Source organism: Mirounga leonina, unplaced genomic scaffold (genome assembly GCF_011800145.1).
Source record: "Mirounga leonina isolate KUSES-001 unplaced genomic scaffold, KU_Mleo_1.0 Mir_93, whole genome shotgun sequence".
NCBI lineage: Eukaryota > Metazoa > Chordata > Mammalia > Carnivora > Phocidae > Mirounga > Mirounga leonina.
In genome coordinates this window covers 44,592,143-44,617,419 of record NW_023270854.1, presented here as the reverse complement: position 1 = coordinate 44,617,419, position 25,277 = coordinate 44,592,143, and the positions used below count along the sequence as shown (strand labels likewise).

Here is a 25,277-nt window from a genome sequence, read left to right as displayed (position 1 = left end):
GCATACCATAATAATAATACCAAACAATAACTTGAGTATTTAATCACTAGCAAACAAAGTAAATGCTTTACATGAATGACAGCAAATACTGTGAGGCAGATGCTATTCCCATTTTATAGATTAAGGAACTGATGCTTTTAGAAGCCAGCAACATTCTGAAAAAGAAAAGCAATGATGAAGAACTAGCTTTATAAGAGAGCAAAACATATAAAGCTGGAGTAATTAAAAGTGTGTAGTATTAGCACACAAATGAATTAACAGATCAAGGGGCCCACAGTAGAGTCTAAAAACACACTCAAATTTCTAATTTTGTAACAGTGCCGAAATTAAGTATCAGTAGGCAAAAGAAAGACAATTCAATAAATAGTGTGACCACTGAGTAGCCATCTGGAAAACGGCCTACCACATTCCTTCTACCAAAAATAGTTCCAGATAAATAAAAAAATTAAACATTACAAAAGAAAAAGGAAAAAAATCTTAAAGGAGAATTTCAAAAAGGAGAACTTTTAAAATAATCTTGAAGTGGAAAGGCCTTCTTATATGCCAGAAAACCTAGAGCCATAAAAGACCGATAAACTAGACTACATGAAAATAAAAAATTTAAATATGACCAAACCAGACCAAACTAAACAAAATAATAAAAAGAAAAACTGGGAAAAAATTATTAACAAGACCTATCACAGAATGAACTAATTACTTAACATATAAAGTAAGTAAAAGACCACCAGCAATAAAAGAAATGGCAAGGGACATGAATAATCAGTTCACACAAAAACTACCAAAGGGACATAAACATGAGACAACTGCTTGCTTCACTTACAATGAAAAGGCCAATTAAAACTATGAGACCCTTTTTTCATCTTTCAGATTCCAAAGACCCAAAGTTTTGATCTATGAAGTAATTTCACACATTGTTAAGGTATATAAATATATAAATAAGCACTATTTTTATATAGAGCAATTTTGCAATAACTACCATATTTTAAAATGCATATACCTTTAACCCAACAACTGCAGTTCTATAAATATACAGGTCTTTGTGTGTACAAGTGCATGAATGCAAAACTGTATATGTGTGTTTATTTATTTACTAATTTACTTTTATCTTACAGGCATATTCACAGAAGCATAACTTTTAATACAAGAAGACTAGAAATAACCTGTATTTCCGTCATAACGAACTGTCAAATAAATCAGGGGCACCCACGAAAAAGAATAAAATACAGTCACCAAAGCATGAGGCAGCTCTTTGTGTACTGAGTGGTCTCCAAAATATATATATACTCATGGTCTCTAAGATCTATCTTTATGAGAGAAAAAATATTATATATAATACTACATAATGTATACTACAACTTGTGTTTTTTTTTAAAGAATAAGACAAAAGAAAAAAGAGTGTTATGCATATGTTCTGGATACAGAGAATATCTCTTGAAGGATAACTAGAACCAATGACTCTCTGGAACAAAGTCTGGAGGCAGGGGCCATATACCCTTCAGTACCTTTTGACTTTGGTACCACAGATTTATTATTATTGAATTTTTTAAAAATCAGTTAAATGTTTTTAAAAAGGAACGTGAAACTGTGGTTATTTGACCAAGATCAAGGAACATGTAAGTAGCTCTACAACTTAGATTAGAAAATATTAAAAAACGGGGCGCCTGGGTAGCTCAGTCGTTAAGCATCTGCCTTCGGCTCAGGTCCCAGGACCCTGGGATCGAGCCCAGCACTGGGCTCCCTGCTCAGCAGGAAGCCTGCTTCTCTCTCTCCCACTCCCCCTGCTTGTGTTCCCTCTCTCGCTGTCTCTCTCTGTCAAATAAATAAAATCTTAAAAAAAAAAAAAAGAAAGAAAATATTAAAAAACAAAACTAAAATAGGAAATTAAAAGCCTAGATACCAATTTGTGTGGATAAAAAAGTTGGCTAAGCTCTATTAAGGAGCTTATTACATAAAGGAAACAAAGTACCTGGACTTCAATTTCTTCTACACCTAACTAGAACTCTTTCTAAGAGAGTTGTTTTGGAAGCTCTACAATGTTCTGGACAACGTAGGTCATAACTAGTTAAAAATCTCTGGTTTATAAAAAATATAATTACTCCAAATGGCCATATACAAAAACCCAAATGTCAAGTTAACAGTAATTACATTGCTGCTCAAGTGCTTCTTTGGCCTTAGGCTCAAGTGTTACATGGAGAAGTTAAGTCAAAATTCTAATTAACATTAACAGTACCACCATAAAAAGTCACAAAACTCCTAACTTGCTAACATGCATTAGCACTACCCTTCCAGTTCAGTAACAACAGGTCCTGATGAGCTAAATGTGAATTCAGCAAGAAACATCCTCCTGACTACAACCTAACAAGTAAGTTACATCTTTATTCCCACCCCCACACAGGGTGTGGGTTGTGGGGACCATGGACTGTGGCAAGTCTCAGCAAGAAACAAGATGGCCACCAAATGAATACCACATTCCTTCTACCACAGTTTCACGTTCCTTTTTAAAAACATTTAACTGATTTTTTAAAAATTCGATAATAATAAATCTGTGGTACCAAAGTCAAAAGGTACCGAAGGGTATATGGCCCCTGCCTCCAGACTTTGTTCCAGAGAGTCATTGGTTCTAGTTATCCTTCAACCTCCTACAGGATCAATCAATCATACATCAGTCTTCTATAAACCAGGCTACCTGGCTTCTTTTGCTCTGTGCTCTCCTTCACCTCATTTTCTACACCCATTGTCTCTGGACACCAATGCTACCAACCAACACAATCAGGTAAGACAACACTATCCTAAGGATGCTAATTACTAATTTTAAAAATGAACTGTTTTGTTATTTTAATTTACCTTCATTATTCCTATTTGTATAATACTTCCTTTTAGTTAATGAAAATAGCCGTTGTCTTTAGAAAGTAAAAATATTCTCATACGAAATGCAGAAAACAACCCACCAAAAATTATGGGTATGGGTTGTAGCTATTGTTACAAAAACAAGACAGTTTAAAGATACTTCTCAGATTAAAAGTTCAAACCAGCAAAAGGTAACTAATTATGCATCCAATGACATAGAAGATATTCTAAGTGGCTCTAAACTGAAAATGGGTAAGTAGTAAAGGGAATATCTCATTATATAAAACATCTGACGTTATTTTTCTTCTTTTAAATCTGCTTTAATATCAATTTCCATATTTATATTATGCTATAAGCATGTGTATTCATAAAAATCTATACTCAGCTTCAATATTATCAATGAGGAAATACTAAATATATTAGCACTTTACAGATTTTCTTTCTTTTCCCCATGTGTTTTTTCCAGCAATACTGTTTCTGGGACCAGTAAATTTTTAAGTAAATACCAAACCCAAGGAAATGTTATAGTACCTTTATAATCTATAAAGAGATTTTAATTCTTAAGTCATGGCGCAATGCCTTTTTTTCCAAAAAGCTTCTAAAGCCAGCTGTATTGCATAGTTTCAGACAGACTAAATTTAGCCAGTTCTGTTCATCAGAGGAATGCTGTGTGTCAGCTACATCAAAGCCCAAGGGCAGCCTGATAAACACTGAATACAGGTCACGTAGCTCTGTAGCTAACAAACTCTAAGAGAGCTTGTACTCGGGGGCATTCAAAGCAGTTTTGTCATCAACAATCTAGTATCCCTTGAGCCCCCATGTCGTTTCAGTTGCTAAGCAACTCTGGTGTTAATGTCTTAGAGGAGAAAAACTTACCAGGCATCTGGCCGTTCATCTGGTTCTGCATGTGTGGTGCAGGAGGACCCCCACCTACCATTCCATCTGAAGGCATGTTGTGAGAGCGTGGAGGTGGGGGAGGGCCGCTCTGATTCATCCCTCCAGGACCCATAGGCATATTCTGTGTGGGTGGCTGAAAGAAGACAGTTTAGTAAAACAAGAGAAACAGTTAGACTAATATATTAAAAGATGCATATAACAGTTGCCTATATTATTAAACTGAATAGAAACAAAAACACAAATGCATTTTAATCATAGACTAATTATTTACATCAAATTTAATATGCCCCAAAAACTTATCTTAGTATGAAGATATCACCTGACCACCTCAGACCAAAAGAATACCACCAATTTACTTTACAAAATCTAAATAGTGAAAATAAAATTTTTAAACATTCTATACAAAAATTCACATTTATTTATATATAGGGATTTTTAATGTATCCACTATTGTTAAATTATGTTTTAAAACCTAAGTCTCCTTTCATTATTAATATATTTAGATATATTTACTATTAATGGTGGATTTTACCTGAAAAGATACAATAACAAAAAACTATAAAAGGACCAGAAGTCCCAGAATGTGATATACTTTGTACTACGATTCGAGGGGGAAATAAAGTAATTTTGGCAAGGGAATGTTTTAAACCACGAAGACTCAGTGCAGTCCAACATTTCTGTGCCGACAACTCCTATAGATCGGAAACATTACTGATGGCCTCCAAGGGTACAGAGACAGCTGCCTCAAAAGGATGCCTTTGGCAAATTTCCTAATGAAAGTGTGAAGAAAATCACTGACTAACCTTGAGAGTTCACAAAAGGGCGAAAGGAAAAACACAGATACAAGGCCGTCTGCAACACCTGGCTCCCTTCTTAGGGCTATTTTGGTGAAGAAAGCAAATGGTTAGCTGCTCTCTAAACCCCCATTTTTAAGCCTACAGGAGAAGGAGCTATATTCTTTACACATCTATTTCTGCCTTCTCTCTCTATTTCTCCATGTTCTAAAAACATAATGTCTAGGGGCACCTGGGTGGCTCAGTAGTTAAGCGTCTGCCTTCGGCTCGGGTCACGATCCCAGGGTCCTGGGATCGAGCTCCGCATCGGGCTCCCTGCTCTCCCTATCACACTCTCCCTGCTTATGTTCCCTCTCTCGCTGTGTCTGTCAAATAAATAAAATCTTAAAAAAAAAAAAAAAACATAACGTCTACTCCTATAACTTTAGTCATTCTCTTCCTCCCACATTTTTTTTTTAAGATTTTATTTATTTATTTATTTATTTGACAGAGAGAGACACAGCGAGAGAGGGAACGCAAGCAGGGGGAGTGGGAGAGGGAGAAGCAGGCTCCCCGCGGAGCAGGGAGCCCGATGTGGGGCTCGATCCCAGGACCCTGGGACCGTGACCTGAGCCGAAGGCAGACGCTGAAGGGACTAAGCCATCCAGGCACCCTTTTTTTAAAGATTTTATTTATTTATTTATTTGACAGAGAGAGACACAGCAAGAGAGGGAACACAAGCAGGGGGAGTGGGAGAGGGAGAAATAGGCTTCCCGCGGAGCAGGGAGCCAGATGCGGGGCTTGATCCCAGGACCCCGGGATCGTGACCCGAGCCGAAGGCAGACGCTTAACAACTGAGCCACCCAGGCGCCCCTCTTCCTCCCACATTTTTACATGGCTAGCATTTCTGTACCATCCAGATTTTGTGAACACAATCCTCTCTGGTACCCTTAACAGATAAACACTGTCTTTTAGCCATCACATGTAAATATTCAAATCGCCAACCATTTAATAATCACTAACATTTACGCAAATAACCAAGTACTATTCTAATAGCAACCACTTAAAATTCATAGTCTTAGCGCACCTGAGTGGCTCAGTTGGTTAAGTGTCTGCCTTCGGCTCAGGTCATGAACCCAGGGTCCTGGGATCGAGCCCCAAGTCAGGTTCCCTGCTCAGTGGGGAGTCTGCTTCTCCCTTTCCCCACCACTCATGCTCTCTCTCTAATAAATAAATAATAAAATCTTATAAATAAATAAATAAATAAATAAAGTCACAGTCTTGGTTTCTTCACTACTATATCCAGAAAATAATTGCTCTTTATTAAATAGTTCCTCTTCAACTGTCATTTTAAATTTTTTATCCACTTTGGATTCTTTAAACACTTAACGACTCTGCTCAGTTTTTTTTTTAAATTACCAAACATCAACTCAGTGCCACACATCTTACTGCAATTTGCAATGATACTTTATTATCCCTCAAACACGGCTGACCGTGACCCTCTCATTTGAAAATAAAAATCCTTCCTTCTATATTCTTGTCCAAATTTTCTGCTGAAAACTTACGTTCTCACTCTCAAAAGATACCAGTTTCTTCATTTTCTTGTGATGCACTTAATGAAACATCAGTATTCAAGATACCCATCTTAATTGAGTAGCTTGTATCAAACTAACCCTCCTGCTAATAAAAGTTATAAAATCTGGACAAATGTAAAAACTGTTTGAAGACACTGAAGAGCAATATACGCAGAGAGAAGCAGGAGGGGCTACAACTCTTAAGAGAAGGGAAGCACCGAAGATCAGCTCCACAAGCACCTTTGCTTTGTCCTTGAATTTGCTATATAACAGAAAATAGAGCCCAAGAAGAAGTAGCAGCCCTACTGGACTGAGAAGAAGATAGAGTTTTGGGCTATCAGAAAGCTAGAAACCAAAGAACAAAGTCCCAGAGTGGAAGAACCACAAAAAGGACAAAAACTCAAGAAAACTAGCATAACACAGCAGTCCAGAAGCTGAAGAGCTGAGTGGAATATTTCAGCTTCTGCCCAGTGCTAGAGAAACAAAGACTGGAGTGTAGTCTCTACCAAGTTGGAAAGGCCTTCAAAAACAACTCAAGCTCTCTGTTGAGACTTCAAAAAGGCTCTCCTTAGATTAAGGTCAAGATGGAAATATATCAGCCCTAACAAATCTTATAGTCAACGTTCAGTGCTCAAGGTAATCTAGTACTTCACTTCCAAAGGGAAACGTAACATCAAGTAGAGCCTCTGCAATTGTTGATTTGTAGCCTGGCATTCAGTGAAAAATTACAAAGCATTCTAAAAAATAAGAATGAACAGCCAACACTCATTAAGATGGCTATAATTTAAGAAAGAAAAAAACTACAGAAAGTAACAAGGGTTGGCAAGAATGTGGAGAAAATGGAACTCTCATACATGCTGGCAGGATTGTAAGGGGTGTAGCCACTGTGGAAAACAATTTGGCAGTTCCTCAAAAAGTTAAACATAGAATTACCATATGACAGAGCCATTCCACTTCTGGTATAGACCCAAGAGAACTGAAGACATGCATTCACACAAAACTTGCACACAAATGTTCAGAGTAGCATTATCCATCATAGCCAAAAAATAGAAAAAATTCAAATGTCCATCAACTGATGAATAAACAAAAATATCCATACAACAGAATATTCTTCAGTCATAAGATGAAATGAAGTACTGATACATATTACAACACAGATGAGGGTTTTTTTTTAAGATTTTATTTATTTGTGAGAGAGAGAGAGTGAAGCAGGGAGATGGGGCAGAGGGGGAGAGGGAGAAGCAGACTCCCCTCTGAGCAGAGAGACCAATGGAGGACTCAATCCCAGGACCCTAGGATCATGACCTGAGTAGAAGGCAGATGCTTAACCGACTGAGCCACCCAGGCATCCAACACAGATGCATCTTGAAAACACTATGCTAAGTGAAAGAAGTCAAACTCAAAAGGCCACACATCATATAATTCCATTCATATGAAATATCCAGAAGAGGTAAATCCAGAAAGAACATAGATTAATTAGATGTTGCCAAGGGGTAGGCAGAGGAAGAACTGGGATTGAATGTCAACAATTATGAGGTCTCTTTTTGAGCTGATGCAAATGTTTTGGAATTAGATACTGGTGATGGTTGCATAGCACTGTGAATACACTAAAAACCACTGAATTATATACTTTAAAGGGTTAAAATGGTGACTTTTGTGAATTTTATCTAAATAAAAAAAAAACAGATGAACAACTAAGAGAAATAGAAGAAACAGAACACAGAAAAAGACACACAGGTCATTCAGTTTGGAGCTATCTGAGAGAACTTAAAATAACTGGTATGTTCAGGGCAAAAAAAAAAAAAGAAGTACGATCAATGGAGAATTTCAGCAAAGTCCTAGAATTCTTAAAAGAGTCAAATGGAAATTCCAGAACTGGAATGTATAGTCAATGAAATTAAGAACTCACTAATTTAGAAACAGTAAAAAAGATGACTTGGTAAACTGGAAGAAATGTACACAAAATATGACACGCCAAGAGATATAAAGGAGAGACTATACCCCCAAAAAAGCAAAAAGACATATACAACATGCTACAAAGATCTAACACACAACTAGCTAGAGTTAAAAAAGTAAAGAAAATGAAACAGGCAGTATTTGAAAAATACTAGTCAAAAATTGTCCAAAGCTAACACAAGATATGAGTCTCTAAGCAAACATATAAAGTTCTATAAACCTCAGCAGAATATGAAGAAAACCATACCTGAGTCAAAGTCTTAAAAACCAAAGTCAGAAAATCTTAAAAGTAGCCAGAAAGGGGCACCTGGGTGGCTCAGCTGGTTAAGCCTCTGCCTTCGGTTCAAGGTCATGATCCCAGAGTCCCTGGATCGAGCCCCACACTAAGCTCCCTGCTCAGCGGAGAGCCTACTTCTCCCTCTACCCTTAATAGGTCTCTCTCCATAAATAAACAAATAAAATCTTCTTTTAAAAATCATAAAAAAAAAAGGTAGCCAGAAAAAATAAGACATTGAAGGGAAGGACAATAAGATTAACAAACTTTTTTTTTTTTAATCAGAAACAATAGAAATAGAAGACAATAAAATGACATTTTTAAAATGCTAAGAAAGGGGCACCTGGGTGGCTCAGTCAGTCGTTAAGTGTCTGCCTTTGGCTCAGGTCATGATCCCAAGGTTCTGGGATACAGCCCCACATCAGGCTCCCTGCTTGGTGGGAAGCCTGCCTCTCCCTCTCCCACTCCCCCTGCTTGTGTTCCCTCTCTCACTGTGTCTCTCTCTGTCAAATAAATAAATAAAATCTTTTAAAAAATAAAATAAAATGCTAAGACAAAACAAAAAAATAAACCAACCAATCTAGATTTCTATAAGAGAACATATCTTCCAACAAGAAAATAAGTTAGTATGTTTCAGATAAACAAAAACTGAGAGAACTTGTTACAAGTGAAGGGAATTTATCAAGCTAAAGGACAACTCCAGATGAAAGCACAGAACTAGAGGATTTAATAGAAAGAAATGGAAAGGTGAATATTTAGACAAATATAAATTGATATTTAAAATAACCATAACAACAACAACAACAAAAAACTGTAACAGTGACTTGTATGGTTGAAACAGACATAAAAGTATAAAATTTATGACAGCACTAACACAAAAGACAAATACAAAAAGGATAAATGAAGTTACACTGTTATAAGTCTCTTGCATTTTTCATCAAGTGCTGAATCTACAAATTTACACTGAAACCCAATAAACCAAGGATGCACACTGTAACCTCACAGGCAACTACTTAAAAATGCATACACATATAAAAATGTACAGCTAAAAAAACAAGTGGAGAGGAAAAAATAATGCTTGATTAGTTCAAAAAAAGTGAAGAAAGAGACAAATAGAAAACTAATACCAGGTTGATATTCTCAAATTCTACTGTACCATGCAAGGTCTGTATTAAATGTATCTGGACCCAACATTTCAATTAGATAACAAATATTATTAGAATGGATTTTTAAAACACCCAACTATATTTTGTTTACAAAAAATCCACTTTAAGGACACATACATGTTAAGAGAAAAAGATAATATACACTAATCACTAATAAAAGTATGGTGATATCACTATATTTATATCAGACAGTTGACTTAAATGAAAAAGCACTACAAGAAATACGAGAGGAATACTTTAGTATGATAAGATCAGTCCAACAGGAATATGTAACAATCATAAATTTTTAGACATCTCATAACACAACTTCAAAGTCTTTAAAAAAAAAGTTGACAGATGGCCGCCTGGGTGGCTCAGTCGTTAAGCGTCTGCCTTCGGCTCAGGTCATGATCCCAGGGTCCTGGGATCAAGTCCCACATCAGGCTCCCTGCCTGGCAGGAAGCCTGTTTCTCCCTCTCCCACTCACCCTGCTTGTGTTCCTGCTCTCGCTATCTCTGTCTCTGTCAAATAAATAAATAAAATCTTAAAAAAAAAGTTGACAGAACCAAAAAGAAAAACAGAACAATCCACAATAATGGTTGGATTTTGGAGGGGAAGATTTATTTATTTATTTGAGAGACAGCACACACTCCCACACAGTGGGGAGGGGAAAAACTCATAATAAAAGCTTCCACTACAAGCAGCTAGAAAAGACAGCAAGTCAAACCCAAAGTAGTACAATGAAGGAAATAACATAGATGAATACAAAACTCAACAAATTGTAGGCAACCTTCCAGAAAACACAAAAAAAGGAGAACAATTCCCAATCCTTTTTTTTTTTAAGGTTTTATTTATTTGAGAGAAAGAAAGAGCATGGGGGTGGGGAGGTGCAGGAGAAGTGGACTCCCCACTGAGCAGGGAGCCCAATGTGGGGGGCTCAATTCCAGGACCCTGAGATCATGACCCAAGCCAAAAGCAGACACTTAACCAACTGAGCCACCCAGGTGCCCCAATAGTTCCCAATTCTATTATGAGGTCACAAAACTCTGATACCAAAACCTAACAAGGACATTATTAGAAAGAAATCTACAAGCCCAACTTTCTCATGAACATAGACACAAAAATGCTAAACCAAATTTTAGCAAACAAATCCAGACTGTATTAAAAAGATGATGCGTGGGTGCCTGGGTGGCTCAGATGGTTAAGCGTCTGCCTTTGGCTCAGGTCATGATCCCAGGGTCCTGGGATCGAGTACCGCATCGGGCTCCCTGCTCCTTGGGAGCCTGCTTCTCTCTCCCTCTCTGTCTCTCATGAATAAATAAATAAAATCTTTAAAAAAAAAAAAAAAAAAGATGATGCGTTATACAACCAAAGGTGTTAATTCCAAGAATGCGAGCTGGTTTAACTTTTGGAAAGCAATCAGTATAATTCACCAAATTACTGAAATAAAATCCATATAATACCTCAATATATAAAGAAAATTATTTGATAAAATTCAACACCTACCCATAATACAAACTTCTAAAAATTTAGAGATAAGTCCTTAATATAATAAATCTAATTTACAAAAAATTTACGATAATACCGGGCCCCTGGGTGGCTCAGTTGGTTAAGCGACTGCCTTCGGCTCAGGTCATGATCCTGGAGTCCAGGGATCGAGTCCCACATCGGGCTCCCTGCTCAGCAGGGAGTCTGCTTCTCCCTCTGACCCTCCTCCCTCTCATGCTCTCTGTCTCTCATTCTCTCTCTCTCAAATAAATAAATAAAATCTTAAAAAAAAAAATTTACGATAATACCATCTTACGGATAAAATATTAGACTTTCTCCTTGAATTCAGGAATAAGACAAGAATATCCATTAACACGGTATCTATTCAACATAAAAATTAAACCCAGAAACAAATCAGTAGTATTAAGAAAAGAAATAAAGTACAAAAAAAGTAAAAAAAAATAATAAAGATCGGAAAAGAAGACATATAATTGTCATTATTCACATATGACATGATTTAGTACACAGAAAACCAAGAGAATCTATAAAAAAATTTGAGTAAGATAACTGGATAGAATATGATCTCACTGATATGAGGAATTCTTAATCGCAGGAAACAAACTGAGGGTTGCTGGAGTGGGGGGTGGGGTGGGAGGGATGGGGTGACTGGGTGATAGACACTGGGGAGGGTATGTGCTATGGTGAGCGCTGTGAATTGTGTGAGACTGTTGAATCACAGATCTGTACCTCCGAAACAAATAATGCAATATATGTTAAGAAAAAAAAAAAGAAGAAGGTAGCGGGAGGGGAAGAATGAAGCGGGGGAAATTGGAGGGGTAGACGAACCATGAGAGACGATGGACTCTGAAAAACAAACTGAGGGTTCTAGAGGGGAGGGGGGTGGGAGGATGGGTTAGCCTGGTGGTGGGTATTGAGGAGGGCACATTCTGCATGGAGCACTGGGTGTTATGCATAAACAATGAATCATGGAACACTTCATCTAAAACTAATGATGTAATGTATGGGGATTAACATAAGAATAAAAAAATTAAAAATAAAAAAAGATAACTGGATAGAGGGCGCCTGGGTGGCTCAGTTGGTTAAGCGACTGCCTTCAGCTCAGGTCATGACCCTGGAGATCCGGGATCGAGTCCCGCATCAGGGTCCCTGCTCAGCAGGGCGTCTGCTTCTCCCTCTGACCCTCCCCCCTCTCATGCTCTATCCCATTCTCTCTCTCAAATAAATAAATAAAATCTTAAAAAAAAAAAAAGATAACTGGATAGAAGATCAATATATAAAAATCAACTGTATTTGTATATATTTCAAAAAAATAAAAAATGCAATTTTAAAAATAATAGCATATATAATAGCATCAAAAAAATGAATAATTAGAAATGAATCTAACAAAACATGCAATACCTCTACATTGCAACGCCACTGAAAGAAATTTCAACGAATTTACTAAATGGAGGGATATACCATTTTTATTGACTAGAAGACTCAATATAGTGAAGATAGCAGTTTCCCTAACGCTGACCTAGAAATTCCATACAATCTTAGTCAAAATCCCAGCAGGCTTTTTGAAGAAAATTCACAAGGTGATTCTAAAATTTTTATGGAAATGCAAAGGAATTAGAATAGCCAGGACAGTCTTGAAAAAGAACACACTGCTAACTGCTACAATAATTGAGATACGTGGTTGGTGCAAAGATAGATAAAGAGACAACAGAATAGAAGTGAGAAACAGATCCACACATACAGTCACCTTACAACAAAACAACTTATATTCAGTGGGTAAAAATGATATTTCCAATAAATGGTACTATATCAATGGAATATTATATGAACAAAAATGAACCCTGACTGCTAGACTCAGATCATTCACAAATTTAATTTGCAATGGATCATGGATAAAAACTTTTACAAGAAAACATAAGCGTATTTTCATGACCCTGATATAACAAACTATTTTTCAAACAAGATACAGAAAGAAAAACAAGATCAATAAACTGGATTTCATTTCAATTAGAAACTGTTCAAATAAAAATACCATAAACAGAATAAAAACAGAATTTTCAAAATGAGAGAAGACAGCACAGAGGAGGAAACAATTAACAAAACTAAAAGGCAACCCTATGGAATGGGAGAAGATACTTGCAAATGACATATCCAATAAAAAGTTAGTGTTCAAAATACATAAAGAACTTATAAAACTCAACACCCAAAAACAAATAATCCAATTACAAAATGGGCAGAAGACATGAACAGACATTTCTCCAATATACAGATGGCCAACAGACACATGAGAAGATGCTCAACATCACTCATCATCAGGGAAATGCAAATCAAAACTATAATCTCACACCTGTCAGAATGGCTAAAATCAACAACACAAGAAATAATAGGTGTTGGCAAGGATATGGAGAAAAAGAAACCCTCTTGTACTATTGGTGGGAATGCAAACTAATGCAGCCATTGTGGAAAACAGCATGGAAATTGCTCAGAAAGTTAAAAATACAACTACCTTTACAATCCAGTAATCACACTACTGGGTATTTACCCAAAGAATACAAAAACACCAATTCAAATGCTGCTATAAACATACACCCTGATGTTTATAGCAGCATTATTTACAATAGCCAAGATACGGAAGCAGCCCAAGTGTCCATTGATGAATGGATAAAGATGTGGGGTGGGGCATCTGGGTGGCTCAGTCTTTAAGCAACTGCCTTCAGCTTAGGTCATGGTATCAAGGTCCTGGGATCGAGCCCTTGTATCAAGCTCACTCCTGGGTGGGAAGCCTGCTTCTCCCTCTCCCGCTCCCCCTCCCCCTGCTTGTGTTCCTGCTCTCGCTATCTGTCAAATAAATAAATAACATCTTTTTTAAAAAACTCATCTGTCTATACAGTTAAAACGAGTGAATCTTATTTTATGTGAATTATACCTCAAAGGACACTTCTTCAAGAAAGCCTTCCCTATCAGAATAATCAGGCCCCATTAACTCCTATAGTCCTAAGTGCCCTTCCTTCATAGCATCTGCTACAATTGTCATTTAAAATGTTTGTGTAAAGGGGGCGCCAGGGTGTTTCAGTCTGTTAAGTGTCTGCCTTCGGCTCAGGTCATGATCCCAAGGTTCTGGGATCCAGCCCCACATCGGGCTCCCTGCTCAGCAAGGAGTCTGCTTCTCCCTCTGCCCCTCCCCCCACTAGTTCTCTCAATCTCTCTCTCTCTCTCAAATAAATAAAAATCTTAAAAAAAAAAAAAAGAGGTACTCAACAAATATTCACTAAATGAAAAAAATTATTTTGAAATATAAGCAGCATATCAAATTCAATTAGGGACCAATATTTTTGTGATAACTTTCATGTTCTTGATTTTAAAACTGCTTATTCTCTATACTCCACATCACCATTTGGAAGCAACATCTCGAACTTGAAATCTGCAACAATGAATCCCCGACATCTCCACCCCCACCCAAATCCCTTTACCCAACAATCTCAGTTGATGGTAATTCCATCATTCCAGTTGCTCTCTGAAAACCATGGAGTCATTCCTTACACGTCTCTTATTCTCACCCTCTGACTCCCATATTCAATTTTCAGCATCTCCTTGGGACTCTACCCTTAAAATATACCTACAATTTGACCATTTCTTCCACCTCCTCCTCTGCTACCATGCTGGTAACAAGCCACCATCACATCTCTCATGCCGATTACTGCAATAGCCTCCTATCTGGATTCCCTGCTTCTATTCATGCTCCTCTATCATAAATTTTCTACATGGTGATCAGAATGAGTTTATTAAAATATGTCAATTCACTCTTCTGCTCAAAATCCTCCAAGAGCTTCCAATTTCAAGGTAAAAATTAAAGTCCCTACAATAGCTTACAAGATAGGATTTGTCCACACAACTTCCTTACCTTATTCTGTTCCAGCCACAAACTTAATGTTGTTCCTTGAAAGAGTTAGGCATAGTTTCACTTCAGGACCTTTCCACTGCTTGTTTCCTCTGCCTAAAACATTCTTCCTCAAGTCTTTGCTCAACTGTCACCTTCTCCATGAAGTTCTCCAGACCACTCTACATTCTGCAAATTCCACCCCCCACCTGCAGCACTCCTAATACATCTCTCCCTGCTGTTTTCCTTTTCCATAGCTCTTAACATATTCTAATAAACTATATGATTTAATCATTTATTATACCTGCCTTGCTTGCTAGAATGTAAAACCCAAGACAGGAGGAATATTCATTTGCTTTGTTAACTCATGTTCCAAAAAGTACCTATTGCCTGACACACAGTAGGCACTTAATGTTTAGTAAACAAATGAACTCTCAAACTTAAATGATTTAGTATAAAATTAAAAATAATTCTGACTATAAAATTATCTTTGTTTCTTTAAAATATAAAAATATCACTGTAAAATATAATTTTTAGCTTAATAATCCTTCCTCTGTGTAACTTTCATATAACTGTCATTAATATAGTTCCCCACAAGGAGGCACTAAAATGACACATAGAAATAGGAGATTTAAAAATTAGTGTTATGTAAAACAGGAGGGATACATACATATATAAAATACTGCCAAAAGCTGATAGATGACAATACATACACAAATGAAAGAGTCTGACTGGTCAACCAAGAATGGATCCAAAAGCTGCATCATTACATTTGCCTTGCTTCCTAGACCTATGTCAGTCTCACCAAAAATGAGTTCTACACATCTCTGAAACAGTTCAGAAAGATCTCATTGATTCCTCACTAATTCCACAAAAAAAGTCAGGATGCCATCATGGGTAGCCTGAACTGATGCAGGTTTTTTATCTTACCAAATGATTTCCTCAATTAAATCATCTTAAAAAATAATAATCTCATCAGTTGTTGTGTCATCTGGTCCCCAAGCTAATACAGAATTTAGTCCTACTATAAAACCTGACCAGTTGAACTTTCATAACTAATAACATTTTCCACCTATTTTCAGAGCATGATGATTCTCCCAACTTCCTAAGGAGTTAGGCTCCCAAATGATTCACTTACCAACAATACTCCCCCCAGCTAGTAATAGGTTCCCCAGAACTTCAACCTTTATTTTTGAAATAGCAAACACTCCCACCATAACAAATCCAACATGAAACTATCTCCACTATGAAAAACTAAGTCTACCTAACCCTAATATGTTAATTACTAAATAGTCACTCCAGATCCATATAATCTTAGAGAATTAAATAACTGTCCTCTTCCCAGACCAGAATTCTCTGGAATATACTTCCAAAAAAACAACTAATCCACTCCTAAAACATGGGGAGATAGGACTCTAAGCCTTTCTTAAGTTTGTAATAATACCGTCAGTTAAGAAACAGGAATGTATGTATTTGTTTAATCTTGAATTTATTATTTTTACATCTATACCAATCTGGCTAAATTACAAAGTAATGTGTAATTATTACAAAAACAGAAATAATGCAAATAGGAATCATTGCTAAAAACTCGATGTATATACTTCCAGAAACTTTTTAAAAATTTATTCACACACACACACACACAAGTATAGTTTTTAAAAGTAGGGTCACACTATTGTGTGATTTCTTTCATTCTACTCTAGGTATTATTCTTTATTGACATATAATTCAATCCCATTTAAGAGTGTAGAACTCAGCTATATAAGCTATAAAAATTTTTAACCCACCCTCAATACTGAGACTAGTTCCGTAGTTTGTTTTTGTTTTGCTAATATAAACAATGTTTAAATGAACAGTCCCCCCAAAATAAATAAACAGTCCCATACAAATACTTTTCTGTACTTATTCTGTGCAAATTAAGAGTGAATTACTTAATTTCCAACATTTAGGTTCTTTTTTTTTCTTAAGTCAAAGAAATGCTTCTTCTTAGAGAAGTGAAGTAGATACATTATTTTCAATTATGACAAAGACACAATCTTTAGGTTCCTTACTTAGTAAATGTAGAAGCTACTTTCACTGATTTAATAATACAGTTCTGCCCAAAAAATGTATATACACACACATATAAACATACATACACACAAATATTTATATTCCTCGCAGTAAGATATAACCAATCTCTTTCCATATCTGGATTGAATTAGACAGTGCTTGAATTTCATATATACTGTCCAGCAAAGAATTAACATGATTTTTTTCTAGAATTCTGAAAAGACATGATAGGCAATGATACTGCAAAATGCTCCCTATAATATACTAATCCAGGGAAATGGGCCCCCATAAATCAATTCTCTACAAAATACAAAGTTACCTCCTTTGTGAAACTTTTCCTAATACTAAACAGCAGAACTAATCACTTTTACTATGTAAAATGTACTTTAAATGTCCAGTACTTCTAAAATAACATGTATTACACTGTACTATTACCATCTGTTGTCTTCAATTTCATTTATAGAACTTTTTGGCATATAAAAAGTTTTATTTTATATTTTTAAAAGAATAAAATCAGTATCTTCTTTATAGTTTTCTCCTCTGCTTTCATTCTCAAGGAAGTCTTCCTTACCTCAAAATCAGATAAATAACTGATGCCTTAATTTATCCTAAATCTCATACAAATACAGACTTTAAGACATTTCACTCATGGTCTTGCTTCTGTTTTTAATTCCAAAATGTTTTAATTAGACACCTCTTATTGTGCAGCACCATACTATGTACAAGAGGAAGACCTGGAAAGTAGCTGTGAATAAATCACAGACGACCACTATATTTCTGACTAAAAGAACTCAGTGTTTATACTACTCACTGGAGATAGGAAATATAAAATTCAAGCTTGTGGGCTTTTTTTCTTTTAACAGCAAAGAAAGAACAGAGGGGGAGCTGAGGGAAATGATGTCTTGTCCACATCGTGCTGAGAGACCTGTAGAATATCCAAATGGATATGTCTATTGGAAGCTGGATTCATGTTTCACACTCAGGCAAGAAGATACATATTTGGGAGCCATTGAGTATAGGTGGAACCTGAAGTCAGGAATATAAGAAACCAGGAATATGGATAAAATCTTCCAGAAAGAGTGTATATGGTAAAAGAATGTTCAAGAAGAGAACATCAACAATTAATGGGCATGTTAAAGATAAGAAGCTGAATAGCTAGAAAGGTAAAAAGAAAACTACCACAGAAATCAAACAAATGTTTCAAAGAAGGAAAAAAGTCAACATCATATTGACTAAATACACATTATCATGTTTATCAAACACTCAACTCTTAAAAATTCTTAAAATGATGCCAATATTTAGCAAAGTTCTTTCCAAAAAGAATGTAAACATTTTCATTTTTAAAAAACTGTAATTTAAAAAACACAACAGTATATGGCAAGGTTCTACGTGCACAGAAAAGGGGAAAGTATGTATTTATACTGGCTTTTATTTAAACAATCTAAGACAGATATGGAAGTGGGCTTCTGTATGATCTTTTGTAGTTTTTGATGTTCTAACCATATCACAGTACTACCTACGCTGAATGTAAAGGTAAAATTTATAAATGAAATATACTCTGCTAATACGTAAGATGTTCCAGAGCTCTAAGCATGTTTTCTTTCACTTAGGGTGGATCAAATCTGCAAACGGTGAATTCTGTAATACCAAATTTTAATCAATGAATTACCTTAATAGATGCTTTATCAGCACTGTATCTAAAGACTACATATTATCACTTTTACTGAAGCTTGGGTAATGAAAGGCTAATCAAGTGCTGCCCAAGGGTTGCTGAGAACATCGAGTGTGCATCACCAAAAAAAAAATGCAACTTAGGAAATATAAAACATAAGACTACTGTACTTACTCTAAATCAATTTTTATTAATAGTTTAATTTAATAATTTAGTAATAAATTATTAACATCTATTCTTTGTACAGAACACCTAATAAACAAAAACTATCTTTAATAAGCTTAAAATTCAAGAAGTATATCTGGTTAAATTGGAGAATTTTTTTAACTTTTTTTTTAGGAATTTTCTAAAAACTTAATAATGAGGGGCGCCTGGGTGGTTCAGTTGGTTGAGCGACTGCCTTCGGCTCAGGTTGTGATCCTGGGGTCCTGGGATCCAGTCCCACATCAGGCTCCCCCCACTCTGCCAGGAGTCTGCATCTCCCTCTGCCTCTGCCTGCCACACCCCCTGCTTGTGCGCTCTCTCTCTCTCTGTGTCAAATAAATAAATAAAATCTTTAAAAAAAATAAAATAAAAAATAAAAACTTAATAATGAATTAAGTGAAAAGCAGGATAAGCAATTCCTATTAGCCTTCGACCTTCTTTTAAAATTAAGAGACATGTTCATATACTCAATCTCAGGAAATGTCAGTCAGTCAGTCAAGTCTCCAAACTCTCTCCCTTACCTTTCATATGTATTCAGTAATTTGAGTCCTGCTAGTCTTACTTCAAATACTCCTTAATAGGACTTCTCTTTCGGTTTATACTTTCCAATTATGTACTGCCTTCATCTTCATTATCATCAATGTTTCCTAGGTACCTCCTCCATATTACATCGTGAATTATTTTATTTAATCCTCATAACAACATTATAGAATAAGTATTATCTTTCTCATGTTGTAAAAATGATTCATGGTACACAACATCAAATGAAGTTGCTAGTACCAGAATAGGAATATTTTCCTTAATATGCATATCCTCAGAATGTCACTGGATACTTCATTTAAAAAGCCTGGAAATATAAGGTCTTCAAATCCTAGATGCACATTAGAATCACCTGAGAAGCTATTAATATATGCAGCCAATGTAGAGAACCACTAGACTGTGATCATCCAGGTTCTTCCTAGCTCTAAAATTTTTAATTCTGTAGAAATATTTCCAGATTGTATGTCTTAAAATGAACTACAATAGAAAGACTCTTTACTCCCCACTTTTTCCCAAATAAAAATTAAATTAATAAAAACTTTTCTTGGAGGGCACCTGGGTGGCTCAAGTCGGTTAAGCGTCATGATCTCGGTATCCTGATATCAAGCCCCTAATCTGGCTCCCTGCTCAGTGGGGAGTCTGCTTCTCCCTCTGCCCTTCCCCCCCGCTAGTGCACGCTCTCTCTCAAATAAATAAATAATCTTAAAAAAAAAAACTTTTCTTGGGGTGCCTGGTTGGTGCAGTTGGTTGAGTGTCCGACTCTTGGTTTTGGCTCAGGTCATGATCTCAAGGTCGTGAGATCGGGTCCTGCATTCAGCATGGAATCTGCTTGAGATTCTCTCCCTCTCCCTCTGCCCCTCCCACTCATGCACATAGGTGCTCACATTCTCTCTCTCTAAAATAAATAAATAAATAAACTTTGTTTTATTTAAACTGTTCTCTAATAATTATTTCCTAAACCAATGGGGCCTACCAGTTTGTATACATTAATACCACCAGATGACAAAAATAAGTGAACAATAACTAATATTAGGCTAAAACTTTAAAAAATGCAATTTTTTCAAGGAGAAGGAAAGACTTACACATAACACAGTCATATTTTCTAATGGTAAAATGTTCCTAGTTTATATATGAAAATAATTACCTCAATGGGTTATGCTATTTCAGAAAGTAAATACCAACCCTGAGAACCACTATTCAAATGACGCCTCCAAGGTTTACTAAGATAAACAGGGCCCCAAGTGCATATACTATAGGAGCCAGACCAGCGTACATTTTCAATTACGTCAGCTTTTTATAACCATCTGGTCTCTTTCCACGCCACCTTTGCTGGTTACACTGCGTGTATGTATGCCTGCCTAGAGACCGTACCTCCCCATTTCTGATTTGTTGCTTCCAAGCTACAGGTTTAAAATTAAAGAAACAAACTTGCTAAAATATGTATAAGGTTAAGAATGAACAGCTTTGCTTTGAACTTATAATGCTTCTGTAGTAAGAATACATAGGGCCCAAACAAAAAAGTGAAGTGCACTGACTTTATAAGTTACTTTTTTCCTTATAGATCTTTTTCCATTTATTCCTGATTTTTTAATTCTTGACTTTGTTTCAAACAGGAGAAGCTTGCTAGATGTAGCCTAGTTCCAGATATATGAAATAGTACTATAAATACATAATTCCTCTTTTGGGGGGACATGAAAAAAACTGAAAGTTAAACCTATATATAATTATCAGCATATTTCCAATTCTCACAACTAGTTTAATGAAGTGAAAAACTCCATTCTGGAAAACTTTTTACCCCAAAACATACAGTTCTTTTTCAGGATCAAAATTTCTCAAACTATACTTATGAACTAGTATATTCTCCCTTTTGTCAGACTGACTGTATCCATTTTGTATTGTTACTCTAGTTTTCCCAAATTGACATTACTTCCTCTTTCACCTCCAATCCCAACTGCTTTCCTTCTAAATGATTTCTTCCCTCTCTCAAGCCCCACTTTACTTTACTCGATCAATTCTCTCTTATTCCTTCTACTATGAGGATATATTTATTTCTATTTTTTTCAAAAAATCCTCCTCCTTCGTTAACTTCTCAAGCAATGTGATCTCCAAAATGCTCATATTTTTTTATGAAAATTTGGCCATGTATTTTAAATTAAACCTTGATCAACATTAGGAGGCAAAAATTTTATTCCAAAATATACAAATGGCAGTTTTTATATTCGTTAGGAAAATATGATGTAAAATGGTGACCCCATATTAAAACAGTGAAATAATGGTAGATGGTTAGTAATGAAATGTGTCTCTTTCCTTTGTGATGGTTCTTAATCAGGTGGTGATCAAAATAATATAATACTTTCCCTGAATATAAGTGGTAATAATTTTTACTGTCCTATTTAATCTACAGGGAAAAATGTAAATTCTAAAAAAACAAATACAAAAAACTCAGAATTTATAACACAACAGGTGAAAACAGAATAGCAAATTCTAAGAGATTTTGTTGTACCAAATTGAATTTCTATAAGCTCATTTTTATCACATTGGCATCTCAAGAATTACTACCTTCCTAAAAAAAGGCAAGAGAAACGAGTAACTAAATCTCAAGATACATGATCTGACCAAACATTTCTGTACTCTACATAAAAGCTAGAGAGAACATGAGACATATCTGAGAGGCAGTAATGTTTAAGGCTTTAAGACATTTCTACGTTTTATGGAAACAATATTTCAAATTAAGACAAACTGAAAAAATCCACAGTTTGCACAGTATCATAAGTTACACAAAGAATTTCAATTGGCTAGGTAGAAGGGATACAGAATCAGCAAAGGACATTTTGCAAAGTACCAGTTCCCAACTACCCACAAGATTCTAAATAAGACTACCTAAAGAGAAATGTCCCCCTTTCCACCCTCAATGCCCTGAGACTTGAATCCCTGCCATAATTAGTTGTTATGAGAACATGTTGAGAATCTATCATATCTTCAGATGTGCTAGAACAGGGGAACTAAGTTAAGACTCACTTAATTACAGGTCACCATGGTGATGATAAGCTAAATTCTTAACCTGCCACTTTAACCTATAATTTAGTCCCCAAACTAAAAGCGAACCCAGTCACGTAACATTTTTTAAAAATTAACACCTAAAGGGCGCCTGGGTGGCTCAGTTGGTTAAGCGACTGCCTTCGGCTCGGGTCATGATCCTGGAGTCCCGGGATCGAGTCCCACATCGGGCTCCCTGCTCAGCAGGGAGTCTGCTTCTCCCTCTGACCCTCCTCCCTCTCATGCTCTCTGTCTCTCATTGTCTCTCTCGCAAATAAATAAAATCTTAAAAAAAAAGAAAAAAAAAATTAACACCTAAGTACAAGAATAATGCTAGACCAAAAAAACTCCGATAATGATAAAGGCACTCATTTCCATAACAACATAACAGAACAATAAAGACACTGCAGGTTGTAAAATTCAGATTCAAACTCTATGAAGACCTAGCCAAGTTCTACCCTGATACACCACCTTAAGAGCAAATTGGTCAGGATTTTATTTCCTTTCCATCCTAGTAGCAACAAGACACGGTAGCATAATGCACAAACTGCTTTCAGTAAGGCCAGGGTTCAAATCCCATGCTGCCATTTACCAACTATGAGTCCCTAGGCATGTTAATTAACCTATCTGAGACTCTATTTCCTCAACTATAGAATGGGACTAATATCCTAAAGGCTTCTGAGGATGAAATACTGAAGGGAGTCAATGCATAGCAGTCATTCTGCAAGTGTCTGTTCCCTCTCCAAAGAAACAGTTATATTTGAGAATCCATAAAAGTAACTAATATTCTCTTAGCTATTCCATGGACAGCAAAACAGAATACAATTCTAATATTTAAAAGAATCATCTAAGGTAATGGCAAACTAGGATTCAAACAACTCTCCACTGAAGACAACAAAAAAAGCTCACAAATATTTTAAAAATATGTTTAAAGATATGGAAGAGCAGACAAAAAGGTAAAAAATGATCAGGCCAAGTTCAGAAGAAGAAAGAAAATCCAGAGAGGTGGGCCCAAACTTGGGTGGGGGGGGGCAGGTAACATTTGCTATGGACGTATTAGCCAATCTATAAAGCCAGCTGATAATTTCCCAAAATTGATAAAAGACATCAATTCCCAGATTTCAGCAATCTCAACACACACCAAGTGGGATACATCAAAGAACTCCACACCTACAGACAGTACAGCAAGACTTCAGAAAAAGACTTCAGAAAGCAAAAAATAGTAACACCAACAACTATATTTCCAATAGATACAAGCTGGAAAACAATAATCTGTCCTGGCAAAAATATTCTGTAAGAACAATGGTAAAATTAAGGCATTTTCAGATCACCAAACAACAAACAAACCTGAAGGCATTTGTCATAAGCAAACCAGTCCTAAAGAAAATACTAAAATATGTTCTACAGGGAGGAAAAAGAAAATGATCTGAGAAAAAAGGTTGTAAATGAAGGGAGAAATTAAAAGCATCACAAATGGTAACAATGATGATAACTCTAATGTACACTAACTTAAAAAATCATTTGTGAGTAAACATGTAAAGATTTAAAATGCCTTACAATAAATGAGTCACTGAGGAATGAATAGAAATAAAGTATCCAAGTGTCCATGAATTGTCTGAGATGCACATTACAAACATATAATAACCACTGAAAGAATATTAATTTTATAAGTACATAATTTCCAAACTAGAAAAGAGAAATAAAAAAATAATTAAAAGGCGGCAAAAAAGAACAGAAAAAAGGAATATACAACAGATGAGACAAAGAGAAATTACATTGTATGATGGTAACTTTAAACTCAGATACATGAATGATTACATTCAATATAAATGGATAGATTTAATGTTCCAATTAAAAGACTGCTACACTGGATTTTTTAAAAAATCTACATGCCGTTCATATCTCTAACACAAGGGAATGGAAGGTGAATATAACATGCAAACACTAAAGGAAACCAACTGAGCTATTCTAATATTGGATAATAGACATTAAGACAAAATGCATTATTAGACAGAAAGAGGGGAATACTTCATAATGACAACGTTACAAAGAACCAGACCTGTAATATTCTAAAATATATGTGCACTTACTAACAATGCCTCAAAATGTCATATTAAGCTAAAACTCTGAAGAGTTGTAAGGAAAAAGAGACAATCCACAACTATACATTTTAAACATACATCTCTCAGTAACTGCTAGAACAAAGCATCAGAAAGGTTAAAAAAAAAAAAAAAAAGTAAAGCTATAGAAGATTCAAACTAGATCACCCCACTTGATCCAATAAATACATACAGGCATTGAGGGGCTAAAGAATACACCTTCTTTTTAAGTATACATAGAACATCTGTAAAAACTGACCATATGCTGCAACAGAAAACAAATCTCAAAGAATTCCAGAGAACTAAATCATATAAAATGTTATATAACTACATGCAATAAAGCCAGAAATCATTAATAAAAAAATGATAAAATTTCCGTATGTTTGGAAACTAAAAAGTGTGTTTGTCAACCCATGTGTAAAGAAGAAATAATACTGGAAATTAGAAAATATTTGGAACTGAATCAATATGAATATACTACATATTAGAACTATGACTAGGGGGAAATTTATGCCCTTAAGTGCATATATGCGTATTAAAAAATGAAAACTGATGAAGTAGGCATTCATCTCAAAATTCAGAACAGCAAAATACAGCAAAAGAAAGTAAAAGGAAATAATAAAGACAAGATCAGAAATTAATCACACTCAAACAAAAGAGCAATAGTTCACAAAATGTGGTCCTCAAGACTCTTTTAAGAGTCCAAAAGGTCAAAATATTTCCGTAACAAGACTTTTATGCCATGTTGATATTTAAAGCAATGGTGCAAAAGTAAGAGAGTGGGTGTAACTGCTAGAGCCTTGGCATGAATCAAGGCACCAAACT

At 35.7% G+C, this 25,277-nt stretch overlaps 1 protein-coding gene across 4 annotated transcripts in view; it reads right to left on the bottom strand.

Annotated features, from left to right (window-relative positions):
• The window catches only part of SS18 (SS18 subunit of BAF chromatin remodeling complex), a 93,426-nt gene that overhangs the window by 50,432 nt on the left and 17,717 nt on the right, over nucleotides 1-25,277 (bottom strand). For all 4 annotated transcript variants that reach the window (XM_034996112.1, XM_034996111.1, XM_034996114.1 and 1 more), the window contains exon 4: nucleotides 3,724-3,877. In XM_034996112.1, the coding sequence (XP_034852003.1) occupies nucleotides 3,724-3,877 (154 nt within the window). The remainder of the gene's footprint in view (nucleotides 1-3,723; nucleotides 3,878-25,277) is intronic.